Source organism: Megalopta genalis, chromosome 5 (genome assembly GCF_051020955.1).
Source record: "Megalopta genalis isolate 19385.01 chromosome 5, iyMegGena1_principal, whole genome shotgun sequence".
Lineage (NCBI taxonomy): Eukaryota > Metazoa > Arthropoda > Insecta > Hymenoptera > Halictidae > Megalopta > Megalopta genalis.
Window position 1 is genome coordinate 17940006 of NC_135017.1, and position 17493 is coordinate 17957498.

At 30.4% G+C, this 17493-nt stretch overlaps 7 protein-coding genes across 12 annotated transcripts; 3 read left to right on the plus strand and 4 right to left on the minus strand.

The window, feature by feature from the left end:
* Positions 1 to 1326: 1326 nt before the first annotated feature.
* On the minus strand, positions 1327 to 4514 carry LOC117227383 (transcription factor YY2). Of its 2 annotated transcripts, none has more exons than XM_033482564.2 (3): positions 3879 to 4514; positions 1984 to 2539; positions 1327 to 1886 (listed from the first exon to the last, which is right to left on the minus strand). In XM_033482564.2, the coding sequence occupies exons 1-3, from the start codon at positions 4363 to 4365 to the stop codon at positions 1772 to 1774; spliced, it is 1158 nt and encodes a 385-aa protein (XP_033338455.1). In that variant the 5' UTR covers positions 4366 to 4514; the 3' UTR covers positions 1327 to 1771. The 2 variants fall into 2 exon arrangements, with proteins under 2 accessions (XP_033338455.1, XP_033338454.1); XM_033482563.2 differs by having other exon boundaries at positions 1984 to 2578.
* A 53-nt stretch (positions 4515 to 4567) lies between these two features.
* On the plus strand, positions 4568 to 5646 carry pen-2 (presenilin enhancer, gamma-secretase subunit). Of its 2 annotated transcripts, XM_033482568.2 has the most exons (4): positions 4568 to 4720; positions 4912 to 5001; positions 5076 to 5180; positions 5406 to 5646. In XM_033482568.2, exons 2-4 carry the CDS (start codon positions 4941 to 4943, stop codon positions 5543 to 5545), a joined length of 306 nt encoding a protein of 101 aa, XP_033338459.1. In that variant the 5' UTR covers positions 4568 to 4720; positions 4912 to 4940; the 3' UTR covers positions 5546 to 5646. The 2 variants fall into 2 exon arrangements, with proteins under 2 accessions (XP_033338459.1, XP_033338457.1); XM_033482566.2 differs by lacking the exon at positions 4568 to 4720 and having other exon boundaries at positions 4738 to 5001.
* A 28-nt stretch (positions 5647 to 5674) lies between these two features.
* On the minus strand, positions 5675 to 9612 carry MFS16 (major facilitator superfamily transporter 16). Of its 2 annotated transcripts, XM_033482561.2 has the most exons (10): positions 9427 to 9612; positions 8484 to 9353; positions 8325 to 8403; positions 8110 to 8245; positions 7649 to 8017; positions 7099 to 7143; positions 6649 to 6850; positions 6365 to 6513; positions 5995 to 6297; positions 5675 to 5914 (listed from the first exon to the last, which is right to left on the minus strand). In XM_033482561.2, exons 2-10 carry the CDS (start codon positions 8758 to 8760, stop codon positions 5855 to 5857), a joined length of 1620 nt encoding a protein of 539 aa, XP_033338452.1. In that variant the 5' UTR covers positions 8761 to 9353; positions 9427 to 9612; the 3' UTR covers positions 5675 to 5854. The 2 variants fall into 2 exon arrangements, with proteins under 2 accessions (XP_033338452.1, XP_033338453.1); XM_033482562.2 differs by lacking the exon at positions 7099 to 7143 and having other exon boundaries at positions 9427 to 9605.
* A 507-nt stretch (positions 9613 to 10119) lies between these two features.
* LOC117227489 (NADH-cytochrome b5 reductase-like) lies at positions 10120 to 13517 on the minus strand. Of its 2 annotated transcripts, XM_033482764.2 has the most exons (6): positions 12996 to 13517; positions 12688 to 12922; positions 12404 to 12610; positions 12025 to 12253; positions 11324 to 11967; positions 10120 to 11214 (listed from the first exon to the last, which is right to left on the minus strand). In XM_033482764.2, exons 1-4 carry the CDS (start codon positions 13261 to 13263, stop codon positions 12250 to 12252), a joined length of 714 nt encoding a protein of 237 aa, XP_033338655.2. In that variant the 5' UTR covers positions 13264 to 13517; the 3' UTR covers positions 10120 to 11214; positions 11324 to 11967; positions 12025 to 12249. The 2 variants fall into 2 exon arrangements, with proteins under 2 accessions (XP_033338655.2, XP_033338654.2); XM_033482763.2 differs by having other exon boundaries at positions 11324 to 12253; positions 12399 to 12610.
* Fancl (E3 ubiquitin-protein ligase Fancl) lies at positions 10235 to 12020 on the plus strand. Its single transcript, XM_033482762.2, has 6 exons — positions 10235 to 10537; positions 10788 to 10895; positions 10984 to 11231; positions 11326 to 11515; positions 11607 to 11834; positions 11906 to 12020. Exons 1-6 carry the CDS (start codon positions 10235 to 10237, stop codon positions 11999 to 12001), a joined length of 1173 nt encoding a protein of 390 aa, XP_033338653.2. The 3' UTR covers positions 12002 to 12020.
* Positions 13518 to 13717: 200 nt separating the features above from the next.
* LOC117227485 (putative peptidoglycan muropeptide transporter SLC46) lies at positions 13718 to 16381 on the plus strand. Of its 2 annotated transcripts, none has more exons than XM_076522506.1 (6): positions 13718 to 14374; positions 14529 to 14789; positions 14874 to 15223; positions 15312 to 15591; positions 15669 to 15851; positions 15968 to 16381. In XM_076522506.1, the coding sequence occupies exons 1-6, from the start codon at positions 14266 to 14268 to the stop codon at positions 16195 to 16197; spliced, it is 1413 nt and encodes a 470-aa protein (XP_076378621.1). In that variant the 5' UTR covers positions 13718 to 14265; the 3' UTR covers positions 16198 to 16381. The 2 variants fall into 2 exon arrangements, with proteins under 2 accessions (XP_076378621.1, XP_076378622.1); XM_076522507.1 differs by having other exon boundaries at positions 13718 to 14196.
* Positions 16262 to 17470, minus strand: Sptr (Sepiapterin reductase). Its single transcript, XM_033482759.2, has 3 exons — positions 17236 to 17470; positions 16801 to 17114; positions 16262 to 16720 (listed from the first exon to the last, which is right to left on the minus strand). The coding sequence occupies exons 1-3, from the start codon at positions 17468 to 17470 to the stop codon at positions 16478 to 16480; spliced, it is 792 nt and encodes a 263-aa protein (XP_033338650.1). The 3' UTR covers positions 16262 to 16477.
* Positions 17471 to 17493: the final 23 nt, after the last annotated feature.

The following is a 17493-nucleotide window of genomic DNA, read 5'->3' on the forward strand; positions in this document are numbered from 1 at the left end:
AAAGAAATTTTGCATGTGTAATAACAAAAATAAAAACAACTGGAAAATTATGCTTACTGCTTTTTCTTAAATCCAAGTAAAAAAAAAGAAGGTAATGTGTACTGTGACACACGTACATGCACGCTTGTAATGTCTAAATGCGCGACGATTACTTTTACGAATCTCTTATTATATTTCACATCATTTTCAACAGGATGAACAGGCTATATCAGTAAAGTGCAATAAATTATTTCAAATACTCATAATGTTAATGTTGATAAAAAATATTTATTGGCAGACTAATACCAGATTAAGCTTCTATGTTTCCATCAGGCTTTAAAAATTCTACAGAGATTTCTCAAACTTCTTTCCACAAGCAAACATTGCTAATTATATAGGCCAAGTTACATTACATGCTACACACTGGAAAAATTCGTATAAGTGTTTTATACTTTATTACGAACTGAAATTATTAATTTTAAATACTTACAACTCATAAAAGGAGCATTTATAAAAATGATTTGAAATATGAATGCAAAACAAATGTAAATCAAATATTACGTGGTAGGAAAGAAATTCAAGACTATAATCTCAGACAATAGATTCTGTTCACACCCAGAATTTAAAAAAAAAAACTAATATTTAGAAAATACTTAACGTATTTCCCTTTCGGTGAACATATACAGGTCTAAAAAATGAAATGCATAATTCCAAAGAAACATTTGTGAAAAAACATTTTACACAATTTAAATAAGTTATCCAAATTTTTTTACAAATAATGTTAGCATTATCGAATGTAGATCGAATTGTAAGTATGCTTTAACGTTGTAGCTGCATGTATAAAATTGTGATATGCGAATATTAATGAATAACGATGTAATGGGATACACGCAATCACCATTTAATACAATCGATATTATCTATCTATCTATGAACTATTGCTTCTTACTTCGAAATGACACGAATTTCTTAACAACTTCGTTAACGTCATTGCATCGATGCACATGTATACATCACAATGTACTCGTGAATATCACGGATAAAATATATTATGTCAACGTACGTCTTACGAATGAATCGGTTTTCATTTTTTTCCTTTTCAATGCCGACAATATTAAACACGCATCCATCTGATCTTACAATGTTCACCACCGTCTATAATAGACAACACTTAAAAACCTTTCAATAATTTCACAGGAATAAAGGTATCATATTTTGCGGACATTAAACTATAATATACAATAGACGCATTTATGTTTCCTTTCCTTTCTTTTTTCCAATGACTATTAACAATTACCATTATATAGTGTAAAAAGTATATTAGATGGTAAAATTAAGTCCGACGGAAAAAGACATATCTTGTAATTTATTCTCATCAGAATTTCTCCAAAATATACTGTATACAATATTTTACTTTACGTATAAATATATACAGTTTTGTTATGAAAGCGCACTAGGTATCGTTTAGTTACTCGGACATGAGATTGAGCAGTGCGCAACATTCTACCATTTATATGTTTCAGAAGATGCACTACCTTCTTTAGCGTAGTTTTATTTTATTTTTTCTTTCTTGTGGTAGTATAGTGCTCGTGTTATCCATTTACTTTTGCGTCCAAGCACAGAGGTATAAATTGATTAATTAATTTCATCTCTTAAGATAACTAACAGCTTTAGTAATGTCCTGCCCACATCACTTGTATCATGAAAATATTTACACTGTTTAGATTACTAATTAATGATTACGATATTCCATAGTAAGTTTAGTAGGATATGAGATCATTGTTTAGGGGGGCTAATCAGCATAAACAATGAACTGTTGATTATCCACATCTGCAACTTCAACTTGAACAAATTGAGGTTGTTGCAGTTGAATTTGTTGTACTTGTCTTCCAATAGCATTGCGTGATCTATAAATTAATATTAAATGTTATCAGTTTATGTGTTTATCACGTTTTATAATATACATTATAAATTGGTATTTAGGAAGATAAAATGTATACTTACTTAGCTTTTGCATGTGTTAATATGTGTGACTTTAAATTCGTTGATTGTGCAAACTTTTTACTGCATCCATCGAATGGGCAAACATAAGGTCTGTCTCCAGTATGAATTCTAACATGGGTACGAAGATTAAAGTCGAGGCTAAACCTTTTCCCACATCCTTCAAATGTACATTGAAAAGGTTTCTCTCCTGTATGAACCAACTGGTGCCTCTTCAACTTAGAACTTTCAACGAAAGCTTTTCCACACTCTGCACAAACATGTACCCGTGGTCCATGAGTGTGTAGATGTTTACGCATTGCACTGTTGTCTCTAAACATTTTTGTGCATCCTTTGTGCGGACAGGCTATAGTACGTTCAACACCATCTAAAACAGGTGGCTTGCGTACTTTCAATTTGTGACCAGGTCTAGCAAATTCAGCCAATTGTTTTGGATCCGACAGGTCAAGACCTGGCATTCCATCAGAAATCGAGCTTCCAGAGTGGTTGAATTTGGCATTGGATTTACCAGTCATGTATTCTGTGTAGTCTGGATCAGGCTCTGGATTTGAGCCTTCATCTGGAACATCCACCAGGTGAGGAGCTAATAGGACACTCCCTTTAACAATAACAAACAAGCAGTCCCAAACAAAAGCTACTGTACTTATTTTTGGTTACGAAGATTTCATATTTCTTTTTTTGTATACTTAATAGTAAAAGCTCTTTATTCGTATAGTAAAGGAACATTTAAAAAAATTCTGCAAACTATGCAACATGAGTATATCGAATGTAAAACCAAACAATACATTATAAATCTAAACATTTTATAATTAATACACTTTCTTATAAATAAGTAAAAAATCTTTAACGTAACACCGTTCTATTAACAAATTATTTTACATATTCTTCTTCCGTCAAATTTATTTCATCAAAAAATGTAATTAACAAATTTTCAAGAAAATAAAATACGGAAAATTTTTACCAAAAGATTTCGAACATAAAAATGTAACTAATCGTTCATTTAAATATACTACTAAATAATCAAAGAAATTGAAATACCTAAAAGAGTAAATACATTTCGAAAGAATTATCCTATTATTATACCACAGTAATATCCAGATGTATTCATTGAATATATCCAATCATTTATTTATATGTATAATAAAACAGTGCGACAAAAATGACCATGGTTTACATTCATATTTCTAAATCTATATAATAGAATTATTTTGTAACATTTTTTTGTGTTTTATTATCGAAACTTCGGAATAGTATTATTTTAGAGAGCATTAAAATGATTTTGATATATGTGACTTAATCCACACATAAATGTTTCTGTAAAAATGATAGGTTTTACATAGCATGACGTAAGAAGTCAAAACGACTTTCATATCAGCAAGAACAAATCTAATATTTCTAAATAATTTTACAACTAAAACGTGAAATTAGGGATTTTATTTAATATAAATGTACAAAAGCTAATACAGACATAAGACTAAGAATAAATAATTAATTGATGTTATGCATTGAATAAAATAAAGATAACGAGAGCGCGGAGCTCTGCTTGTGCTGCTGTAAGTGCATCTCCGCCATTATCACTCGGGAAGATAGATCCACGTAAAAGAAGCCATTTTCAAAATATGGCTGCCCCCTGGCAGCATAATGGCGTTCCCTCGATCAAAACAAACAACGCAAACTGTCAATGAAATCGTAGATAATAAAGAATTCAAAAACAATTCGTCGATTTCTGTGACAGTCCCGTAAGAAAACCACGGTATTGATTCGAGTCCACCGGAAGTGCGTACTAACAGTGTGCATAGAGATAGGATACCAATTGCAAAGCTTCACGATGTGCTAGCACGGTGTGTTTCATTTTTACGTTAGCAGAAAAGGTTAGAAAATAAACGACCAAGACTTACCGTCATCGGTACCTGAGGCCCACATCGTCACCGAAAATTCACCTTCGAGCGTCTTGATTTGCACTTGCTTCTGCTCCCACTTTCTAGCCTTCGTTTCCGAGCCCATTTCCCCAAAAATCGTATGGTCGCTCGTTCTAAATCTTGTCGTACCGCTTTTTCTGGCCTTCTTAGGACCTTTCCTCGATGGACCGGGGCTCGACTCGACATAAATATCGTTCTCTGGTACCGGGATTTGATCGTATACGCTTAGCGGATCACTGCCGACGATTTCCTCTTGCGTCTGTAGTATGATTTCTTCGCGTCCTGGCTCTGGAAGTGGTTGAAGGGCAATCATCGGTTGCCCATCCTCTCCCTCGATGGTTGTTTCCACCGTCTCACAGGGTATTTCCACTGGTATTGTTTCTATTTCAACCTCTTGGATATCTGGTTGAATCTCCACTTCGGTTATTATGTCCGAGGACGCCATATTAATCTCCGCTGACGCCATGTTACTAATCAAAATGGCTGGTCACGAATACTCGCGCGACAAGCGGGGCGGCAAGTTAACCAGTCACGTGACTCACTCCCACTGTTGCGGCCACCAAAATGGCGGTCATTCAGGATTCTGTTTATCTTTCGACATGGAATTCTCTAAATGAAATGCAGGATTTTATTGTTTCACGGAACAATAGTTTTCTATACAACTTCTTAAAGTATAAAACAAACATTACAATTTCACGGACTAATTTATATCGTTTAAATGATTTATGGGTTCGGTCTATTCATCATGAGAACCGCTGAAATACATTCTTTTTTACTGTACAATATCTTTTAGCGTAATGTTACGCCATCTTCTGGAAAACGTGAGTAACACCTTTAATCCGAAAGAAAATCTTAGGTTTTGGTTTGACACATCCACATATGTGTTTGTTATATTATTCTGCAGTTTCTGTTAATGCTTTAAATAATTGCTTTAATTTGATCTGGATGTAGCCTTCCGATACATAGGATAGTAATGTACATGCATGTTTGAATGTTTCGAACAAATATATAGGTTATACATTAAAGGTTCTTGTTGTCACAATGGATTTGTCAAAGATTCCGAATGACAAAAAATTATATCTTTGCAAATGGTATTTTCGTGGTAAGTAATATTTAATTAGTAATATTGCAATTATTTGCATGAAATGAAACCTGGATATTTTGCTTATTTTACAGCTGGGTTTGCGTTTTTGCCATTTCTTTGGGCTGTAAATGCCATTTGGTTTGCCACGGAAGCTTTTATTGCTCCGCATTACGAAGAACAAAAGCAAATTAAAAGATGTAAGTTCCGAATACTTTAATTTTAACCCACAGCTATGATTTCTGAACCTGTAACAGAATTATTTTTAACTCGTACTTGATATTTCACTTTTTCAAGATAACTTTATATTTATTTGACAATTGCAAATTATATAACATACTTTACTTTATATCTTTCTGCAATGCTATATATACATGTGTAAATGTGAATTTTTTAATCAATATTTTGTTCAAATAAAATTTCAGATGTGATATTCTCTGCGATAGGAGCAGCTATATGGTCAACTGCTCTATTAGCATGGATTATTGTATTTCAGACACAAAGAACTGAATGGGGTGAATTTGCAGATTCCATTAGTTACATAATTCCTACCGGCATTCCTTGATTACTTGATTCGCTTACCTTTGCTTAATTACCAATTACCAACTAATCATTATATTTTTAATGTACAAATAAATGACAAGACTGTTATATTCTCGTCTTAAATTTGGTTAAATTATAATACTCCATCATATATAAAATATAGCATTTATTTTAATGTATTCAAGTAAAATATTTTTAACACATAAGCTTTAAATATATAAAATGCAATGATTTATGCATTTTATAATATTTGTAAAAAAAAACTAAAATTTCAAATGCAGATTAAAATATTTATGTATTCATCTTATTCTTTCTTCGACATAAAATGAAATTAAACAGCTCTTCTGTAGAAATATATTTGTAGATCTTTGTAAACCAATCGCGATAAAACCTGAAACAATAAAATATTTCATTAAATTTTTTAATATTTGTTATTGATTAGGAATGTTGTATCGATTAAAAAAAAAGTACCAATAATGACAGAATATCTGCAGACATGAGCATATAAAATACATTGTGCCAATCACTCCAGCGTGACAGTAATCCTGCTAATAGTGGGCCAACTGCAGCACCGATACTACCTGTTCCATCGATGATGGCAGTGACTGTAGCTACAGCTTTAGAATTTTCTCCAAGGCTAGGATGAATTCCTAGTTCAGCTGATACGGCAGTTGTAATCAAAGCATAAGGTCCATTGACTAGCATTCCAGCTATTAATAGCAATGCTACGTTGATCCCCAAACCAGAGCTTCCAATGTAGTCATAGATAAATAACTATATCAAGAAAATCATATAAATAAATACATATCACACATGTATTACATAAAAAAGTACTACTTACTACAGGAACTGCAAGTGCAAGCATAGCTGCACATATTACAGCACTCATGCCACTGTAATCAGATAAAATACCAGCTGCTATTGCACCCGCAATACCTCCAATATCAAATAAAACTGAGATATCCGCACTTAATGTTGCACCATAAGTAGCTGAAAAAAGACAAAATATTTAAAATGTGCTATGATTGTAACATGTACAGTGTAAAGTAAGAAAACAAAAATTTGTTTAATATTATAAGATTTAAAGAAGACATTGCATTATATTTTAATGAAATGAGTACTAACTTGATGCTGCAATATACAATGGTAACCAGTACATGAATGTGTAGCTTACAAGTTTTGCAAAAAATAAGGAAAGAGAATACTCTATGACTCCAGGAATAGTAAGAGCTCCTATAAATCCAATTGCGTCTGCTTTGTGATGGTCTTGCGTGCGTCTGTGCCTTGGTAATATTGGGCTAGTTTCGGATCTTGCACTTTCCAAATCCTTTAAAAAAAATTTCTTCATAAATATTGGAGATAGTAAGTGATGAAACGTAGGTGCATTCAAATCTTAAATGTATTTTAACAAATATTACAAAGGTATACTACGAATACTTAGATAATGAAGAAATAAATTCTATTTTATAAGGGTGGTGTGAATACATATATAATAAAGAAATAAACTCTATTTTATGTTAATTCAGTTATATAAAGTGCAACATTAATTATGTAAAAAACAAAGCATGCACTTACATTAACACCAATCTGTTCGCGGTAGGCACAGCGATAGATGAGACGCTAAGTACAGCAAATGAGTTATCTTTAGTAAGCTTATGACATGTGCAAAAGTAAAAAACAATAATTATGGAATTATGAAAATATTTTAATATATAATGTTTCTATAGACTACGAAAGATATACGAAATTAAAAAGAGTCCAAAAGTGAAAAGCATTTAACATAACTGAAAAAGAAGTATGTAATGCATATCTTATCAAATTTATTGGTCAAAAAGGTGTTTGCACACTAAGTTATTTTTATAACTTTACACAAGCAGAATAATAAATAACATATTATTTATATACCATAAAGTATTGTGGGCTACCAAAAATATTTAAATTATGTTATCTTTTTTATACGAAATTATTATAAAAAATGTGCAAATACTTTTTTGGCTCATTGTATCATTCAAGTGCGGTATACACAGTACCAAAACAATGGTTATGAAATATTTCTATCAAGACACTGCATGCTGGTAACCATACAAGAGAACTCCATTAAATAGTAAAACTGTTATAAACTTACATCTTCAACATTGCTATTACAATTCCTAGAATCCTCTACACCGCTATTCTCGTCTGAACTATGGATATCTTCAAATTTTCTATATCCATGAGGAACGGGCGGAATACATCCTATGTCTATAGGATGGGGTACAAGAAATAGAAATATTACGAATCCTGCTAAGCCCATTGTCATTCCAGGTATCATGAAACTTAAGCCCCAATCAGATTCCACAAATTCAGCAGCTATTAAAGTACCCAAAATATTTCCTAACGATGTATGGGAGTTCCATATTCCAAAAATTAATCCTCGTTTTCCTTTTCCAAACCAATTTCCAACAACTGCAACTACACCTGGCCAACCCGATGTCTGGCAGACACCAGCGATTGCCTATAGAAAATCAGTAATAAAATATAATGCGATATATTTACCATATTTTATATAATGATTTAGTCTTTGTAATTGATAATGTGCATATGTACCTGGATTAGAATAAAGTACCATAAGCTATGAATATTATATGGTCTAGCAATACCAAAAAGATAACTTGATATACCTGATGCAAGCATACCAAATGTAAGAAAATAACGTAGATTAACTCTCTCTGCTATGAAACCACTGTACAGAAAAATATAAAGTTATGATCAAAATACTATCTGTAATTTTTACATCATAAATAAGCTCACTTCAATGTCACCTGAGGAACATGGCTGCTGCATACGCGAACAGAAATGCGGAATCCAACATTCCAAGTAATGCTGGAGCATCTATGGTATCTAAAAATCAAATCTTATGTAAAATACTATAAAAATATATTTTATACGATCATTATCTTTAGTGTTAACTTTGTGCTTACCAAATGGAGCCCAATCACACCACGTATCTCTATTGGTACTATTGATTAAAAAGTTTGGAGGTGGCGACAAGCTGCTACAATTAAGACTCAATACATTTTTTACCACAGATATAGGCTTTCGTGTCATGTGATAGCAAGTATATGCCAAATACGTCAAGGCTAAAATGCCACCTTGATGCCATGCCATTCGATTGACCCTGCGATGAGGGCAACATTTCCAAACTATGGATTCTAATACTTGAAGACCCCATGGTTGGTCTCTTAACGTTCCACTCATATTTACCACAGAATATTTTTCTTTCGCTCTCAATAAATATCAACTTTTTAAAAATGTACTATGTTAACTAGCATTACAAATTCTTTTGTACTTTCTCAGTTTGATTATTGTGTTTATAAATCACTGTATTAATTTGTGTCTATATCATTTCAAATGATATAGGAAATATTTTTAGTTTTTCAATAATACTTTGAATGAAATTAAATAAAATACTATGTCCTTTTCTTTTAGGAATTGTTATAAATACAATATCATATATTAAACTCTCTATTATAATGCATTCCTTGCAATAAATATATTGTTGATTAAATTAATCTCTGTATCATCTGTAATTTTTCTTTACAGAAATCTTGTCTTATTATGATAAATTATTAATGTAGTAAAAATGTATCATATTACAGGTCCACACACATGTATATGTACATATATATATCTAAGTTAATACTATGTCCGTGATGAATCTTTTACACGTTCTCTTTACTATAATCTTTTTATTGTATCCACGACTTCACATTAGCAACTGGCGAATAGCTTTAGCACAACATCAGTATATAACGTCGAACTTGCTAAACGAACGAACTATGACTCATAACCTATCACAAAGAAAACATTACATTTGTAACATTTCAATATGTTAAAAAAATGTAGCATTAGAATATCACTTACTTCACGTGTGGTACGATGGAACATTGTCACTTCTTCTTCTGTCTGCAAGTGAATAATAGGAAATGCAGCGTTAATTTCAATGGAATGTTTACTATCCTAAGTGACATATGATAACGACGTGTACACAGACTCCACTGGAGTATACAAAACAGTCGTATGAGAATACTGATTTCCGTTCAAGGTCATTTAAATTTTAATGACAATTCACGATTTATTTGGTGCGTATAAATTATTTGTAAATGAAACAATAATAAAAATTCTATTTAACTAGTAGTTATATTTCAGGAACTATAATTCGTTATAAAAATTATAAATTATTAGTAAATGAATACTAAATAAAATATAAGTAACTTTAATTTCAATTACAAATTTGTAATAATTGTACCAAAATAAATATGTAATTAGAAACATATAAATTTATTAATACAAAGCGAACTTGAAATAAAAAATAATTTAATTATAGAAAAAAATTTGATTAGTCTATTGGATGTAGAATTGAGTATGTTTATGTAGATATACATGTACGACGTAGTTACGTTATATATGTTATCTATGTATATTCATGTATAATTGTACATATACTGTGCGGCGTGCATATCAAACTGATAAAATCGCTGATCTGTCATACAACATGTACTTTGATTTTGATTACAAAGCTACTTATTGAAGAATAGGATAAATAAATTAACCACGTTTAAAAAAGTATGGCATTATGTATGTATATAATACTTAAAATTTGATTGATATTTATTAACATTTGTATTTTTTGCAGCTAATATATATACGTGAACATAACTTATTGAACATAATGTCTGCCAATGATTATGAATCGATGATTCAATGGCATCCGGAAATGATATTAATTTCTGAGTCACCAATCATTTGGCAGGGATTTTTGACAGTATTCTGCCGATCTAATTTCGGTCGTAATGTTCGAATCAAATTGAAACTGACTGTACCAAATTATCCATCCTTACATGATGCAAAAATTAATTTCGGAAAAGAAATTGCACTCATAAGCAACTACATTAATTTCAGTAATCAAGTAAAGGATCTAATGTCAAATGCAAGAAAAGTTTCATTGTTTTTGAGACATTTACAATCACTTATAGTAAGTGGCATAACATAAATGTTATATGTTATATTAACTCCTTGATTAACTTCTTATATTAACTTCATGGATTTATAGACAATAAAAAGTATAATTCTATACAATGGAAAATATACTTTAGATATTTTCATTGAATTTTGATAGTTCAGTTATCAAGGGGTTATTAATAATTCGTTACTTATACTTCTTAATTTTACATTTTACATTTTGATAATTATATATAATTAATGATATTAAAATATGTAAACAGAGTAATTACATTGATGTTTCTTACATTGAAGATAACATATATAATGTCACGGATAGCAATGCATTAGACATATTGCAAGAGTTGAAATTTGTTCTCGAGATTCCATCTGTATGTATGCAATTTGTAATACTACTATCTTTAAATCGCAATAACTAGTAAAACTGAACTTACATTACATTAATTCATGTTCTTAAAGGAGGTCCAATTATTATCTGACAGTTCTTTGAATACGTTTAAGTTATCTTTGAACAATGTTTCACTGCAATTACAAAGGACAAAGTGCAGTCTTCGTCCATGGATTGTTATTCAGTCTGACTTGCCTGAAATTCCTGGATTTTGCCCTTTCGAAAAGAATGTGTTAACGTTGAATGTAGCACGTAACAAGTTCAAATTACAAGTGGAAATGCTTAAAACCACTTGGTCAAATCTACAACAAATTGATAAGTAAGTCAGTCTTATAGGGTATCTTATTTTATTTTCATAGATATATATCTATAAGTTTCTTAACAAAACATAAATATTATTTTTTACTATACAGGCATTGTTGGGTACAAGATCCATTGCAACCAAAACCTTGTCATCTTCACCGCCGAATTTTTTTAACACCATCATTATCGATGCTTATAAAAATAAATCCCTTGAATCCTATGGATTTTCCTGAAATTAGATTCATGGGCAGTAAGACAGAAGTTGAGCTACAAAATAATTTAGTGTCTAAGAATGTTCACGTAAGTATGTAAATCTATATCCGATTATAAAATACATATTAAGAATCTCACTTTATAATATAAAAATATTACATACTTTGGTACTTTTTAGAATTGGAATGCAACAGATAGTATTATAGACAATTTATTGATGTTATTAAATGTAACAGTATTTCCTAAAGTAGAAGCAAAGGAGTGCGTAGAAGATGAAGATGCTATTGTTGCTGATCAAGAATGTTGCATTTGTTACTCTATGGTATTAGACAATGAAGTGCTACCTAGTAAAATCTGCAGTAATGAAAAGTGTAGAAGACACTTTCACACATCTTGTTTATTGCAAGTATGTTTCTTTAATTCTAAGGAATTGCATAATAAAAGTTTTAATATAACATTTAAATATTTATGTTTCAGTGGCTGCAAGCTGTTCCTGGTAATCATATTATATTTGACCATATTCATGGTAGTTGTCCTCACTGTGAAGAAAGTATATCGTGTTGTATTAAATAAATCTTTCAGTCAAATATCATTACCTGAAGTCAATTACACGATATTTTTGTTTGATAGTTTATTATTTAAATACGTGTATACAATTACAATTCGTATTTCTCGCCCATTGTTCAACAGAATTATTGAATTCTTGAGAACCACATATTAGAACTAATTTTGTACTATTTACATCCTCTTTAATAATTTGATAAACTGATTCTTCATTTAAGCGGCCAGATTTTAGGTCTATACCATGAAGATTACGAACTTCATCTGTAGTATAAACAACAAATATGTTTTTAATTAAAAATATTATATTATAATATCTATTGTTATATTGACCTTAAATTTTAATCTTCTTTACAACTGTATTTATTAAGTAATTAAAAGATATAATGTAATTTATATTTTAACATACTTAACAATTGTGATATATATAATACAGATTTGAAATTCCAATAATCTGAGAAAATTTGCAATTCCTTTTTCAAAGGAATCTGCGATACTGTTCGATAACATCCTACAAAATGGATCCTTGTTTCTTCAAGTTCATTATCTATAATTGACTTTATTACAGGATACATAGCAGTTATTCCAGATCCCATACAAAACATAATTATATTCTGAAAACTAAAATAAACTACCAGTATTTTTCAGATAAGTATCTTATTATTTATCTTCCATTGACTTAAACCCAGTTTTCAAACCTGTTACGCTTATACTTGAAATTTCCATATGGCCCTCTTATACGAATTTCATCACCTATTTTTGCATGTTCTAAATACATACTAAATTTTCCATTATGATAAAGCCTAACTAAAAATTGTATACTATCATCTGTGTAATAAAGCGGAGTAAATGGCCTAGTCGCATCTTGTAAATGTAACATGACATGTTGTCCTGGTTCAATTAATAAACATACATCGTTTTTTTTATCACTTTCTATGAATCATATAGAAAATTATATTAAAATCATATATTTAAATCGACAAAAACTGTTGCGTAAAAAGTTTACCTTGATATCTTAGAGCAAGTAAAATATAAGTATCTGCAGCTTCTTGTATGTCTGTTATTACGAAAATTTTGTATGAAAACTGGCACAACATATTTTTACTGATTTGTACTTTTACATTTTCTTTCTTTTTCTTTTCGTATTCTTCCAATAATTTTGCGTGTATATCGAAGATACAAGGATTACATCCATTATGACAACAATCTTCATCTAATGGTGTTGCTGGTCTACCGTTATCATTGTCATCATCGCTAGTATTATCGATATTCATATTGTATTATCTTGTTTCACATGTAATAAACACTATCACGAAACATGATAATAATATCGTTTTTTACTATGCAGGCAATGTTGAGTACTAGATTCACGTAATAGTTAACCAAACTTTAAAGTGCAATTAATTATCTTTCGTAATGTTATCATCTGTTTGGAATCTGGTAGATATGGTAGATTTTTTTATGCTCTAATTTTGTTATTAATTAATGTTTTTAGGTGACCCTGTATTGGACACATATAGGCGACGGTGATGCCTCTTTTGGAGAAAAGATGAAGCTCCGTTCGGGATCCGTACAGCGCCAATTAGTAAATGGCAAAATGCTCAAACTGTTAGCCAAATCCGACTGTTGATAATTTGGCTAATAGTTTGAGCATTTTGTCACTTACTAATTGGCGCTATACCGAGCCCCGAACGGAGCTTCATGTTTTCACCTATAGGGGCGCCATTGTACAGACGTACACAATGCAACGCACAACACAGGCCTACAAATAAAAACATTAAAATTATGACATGTAAAACAACATAACTATCAGCGCATGATCGTTCACTCGTTTAAAATGTTGAGATAGATTTACGGAAACATGATTCATGAGAACGTGTCACGTAATTTAACATTAACAATGATATTGAGTTATCTGTCATTTATAGCGGATGACGTAGCATGTCGAAATGCATGAAGAATTAAACAATGATAAACAGTCAGACGTGACGATTCAGTCAAAAATTGCAATGCACAAACTGCAGTTAATTATGCAAAGTTCTGTATTTATTTTGTAACATTTGGTGCTAGTTACATGTATATTTTTTAAGGAGAAGTACATACATACAAGTTCAGCAATAAAATGGACCAAAGAATTAAAGAATGGAGACGTTATGTACTTGTACAACCACCTATAATGATATTAATATTTGCTCAAGCATTAACAAGTAATTACAACAAATTTTCTTTCAATTTATCTGTACTTATATTATGTATTATGATATATTTAAATTTCTATGATAAATTATGAAAATATTTTAACTAATTATGCGTTAAATGCTGTGTTTAAAGTGTATAAACAATACAGTAGTATGTATTTTAAATTAGTATTGTTAAGTATCTCAAGTAAGTTCAACCTGGTGTAAAATAATCTATACTTAGAATAGTTTAGTGTTTAAAATAAATTTAAAAATTTTGCTTTATTATATATATATATATATTTGTTTAATTCCAAAGTTTAATTAATTATATTATAATAAAATGTATGACTTAATTTTAGGTAATATTTTAACGAATTTGATAGTGTATCGTGTTTGTAGTATAACGTTAAGTATAAACAATTCAGAATGTTTACTTCTACATGAGAATGTTAGTTCTGCAGAAGCATTGAAAATAGATGCAGAAGTACAACCTGAAGCAAGTAAAATTTTAATGGTAAAAACTTTTATGGAATGTATTATTCCGACATTTTTATCTTTATTTTTGGGACCATGGAGTGATAAACATGGAAGGAAAAGTATACTAATGTTAGGATATGTTGGTTAGTATTGTATTTTTGAAAAGTTATCATTCGTTTGATTAACATTATATTTTTAACTATTGTTATTATATTTTTATGTCATAGGTATATCACTAACATACTTAATTTTCTCCATCATAACCATTTGGGATATCAGTCCATGGTTTTTATTAGTTGCATATATTCCATACTCATGTTTTGGAGGATTTTGTACAGTTTTGTTGGGTACCATCTGTTACATCACAGACATATCGAATGAGAAAGATAGGGCATTACAATTGGCTTGGATGGAAGCTTTGATTTTTCTTGGTGTCATATCTGGTTTTTTAGTAGGTCCTATTGTTTTTCGAGCGTATGGATATACAACTGTATTTGGCCTTGCTACAGTAGGTTGCATTTTACCAGGACTCTATATTTGCTTCTTCGTACCTGAGACTATATCTAATAACAGTGTTGTATGTATTTATTATTTTCATTGTTACAATTTTAGAACTAATTAAGTTGATACTTTTGGTTTTCAATGAATTCAATTTACTTTTACAGACAACTTTGAACAGTTTGTTCGATCTAAATTTAGTTAAGGAACTTATTATTACGTGTACCAAGAAACGAGATGGTTTTAATCGATATATAGTTTGGTGCTGTATAATTGTGATGAATCTGTTAGTAATTGTTTTTCAAGGAGAAACAACTATTGGATATCTATTTACAAGTGCCCGACTTGGCTGGGATGTAGACAAATATTCTATTTATGTAGCAATTAGGTTACTTCTCATAACTTTTGGAATAATGTTCGGAGTAAATGTTTTAACGACTTACGCAGGTGCAGTGATAACAAATATTTCGACAAATAAATACAGGATAATAAGTAAATCTTTGAAAATAAAATAACTATTTTAGGATTATCCGAAGAGACAGTGGCTATATTGTCAGTATTTTCATTTTTATCTTCTTCGTTAGTTCAAAGTTTAACATGGAAACCATGGCACATGTATATATCAGCAGGGATTGGTACATTCAGTGGTGTTGCTAGTCCAATGTTGCGGGCTATATTATCTAAATCTGTGCCTTCAAAAGATACCGGTAAAAATTATGACAAAATTTTCAAATTATTTTGTATCGTTAAATTTTATAATCTGCACTAAATGTTAGTTCACTTGATATTATAACCATAAGTTCATAGTTATATATTTTTGCAGGTAAAGTATTTTCTTTGACAGTATCTATAGAAACATTAACACCAGCTGCAGCAGCTGCATTATATGGGATGATTTATTCGTACTTTATGCCACCTATCTATCCTCTACCAGTTTATCTAGTATCTGTAGCAATTTGTGTTATTACGATACTGTTCTTGATAAACATACGAATCCAAAATAAAACTGTTAATTGCGCGGTATATGAACCTTTGACACAAGATAATGAATAATCGTGGGTTCTTATCGATATTTACGAAAAATGTGATGGAAAAGACGCACAAAAAACTACAAATATACAATAGTAAATGAGATTTTATTTCTTGAATCTACGATTAATGAATACTTATTTATGTATATTTTATATGCTTTTACAATGTAATATTAACACAAAATAAAATATGAAATTTTAATTAACTATGTTGAATAGTTCAATAAAAATGTTATTTATATAAAATATCTCAATTAGCGAGTACCGGAATGTAAATAATTTAGAATAGATTCAGATATATTTTACAATTCGTCATAATAATCAACATGATCACCTGATGTATACTTCTGATTCTTAAGGACGTTTAAAAGCCGATTAACTGTTTGTTCACATGTTAACACGGTTTTCTTTGTTAACATATCATTAAATGAAGCTTTAATGTCTTGATCCCCATGTGTTCTACACACTTCGTATAACATATCAGTTTCAACTGGTCCTGGCGAGTAATTTAATACATTCACTTCAGGATTTTCTACAGCGAACACCTAGATAATACCAACATAAAAAGTAAATAACTATTCGATAATTAACGAGAAGTAACTAAATTAATGCATAAACTTATTACCTTAAAGAACATTTCTCTTGCTGCTTTACCAGAACAATAATAAGCTGTAGATTTATATGGTTGAGTAGCAAGTAATGAAGTAATGTTTATAACTGTCTTGTTATCGTCTGGGACTTCATTAAATATTTTCATAATAACTGCATTCAATATAGCAGGAACAAAAACATTTAAATCATAATAATTACGCCACATGGTAATATCAGTCATGTCATTTGTAACTTTAGTAAGATCCCCCATTGTACCAACATTATGTACTACAACCATTTTATCAAATTGTTCTGGTGTTTTATCCTTCATAGATTGCATTATAATACCTAAAATGTATGCGATTCAGTAACATAATTGAAAAGGATAAACTTTAAGAAAAAGTAATAATACAATGAATATATGAAATCAAATATATATATATATATATATTATGTTTTTAATATTTACCATGCAATTCATCTTTTGTTGCTTTGCTTAAATCAACGCTGACAGTGTCAACGGATACATGAGAAGGAATATTTTTAGCAGTGTCTTTTAAAGCAGTCAAGTTTGTTGCCAGCAGTAGAACATGCGAATCCTTTTCTAATACAGAACCAAATAGTATTGCAATATGCCTCCCAATTCCACGACTTGCGCCAGTTATCACCAGAAACACTTTCCCTGATAATGCCTTTATCGTCATATTTTCTTAAAAGGAAGCTTTTC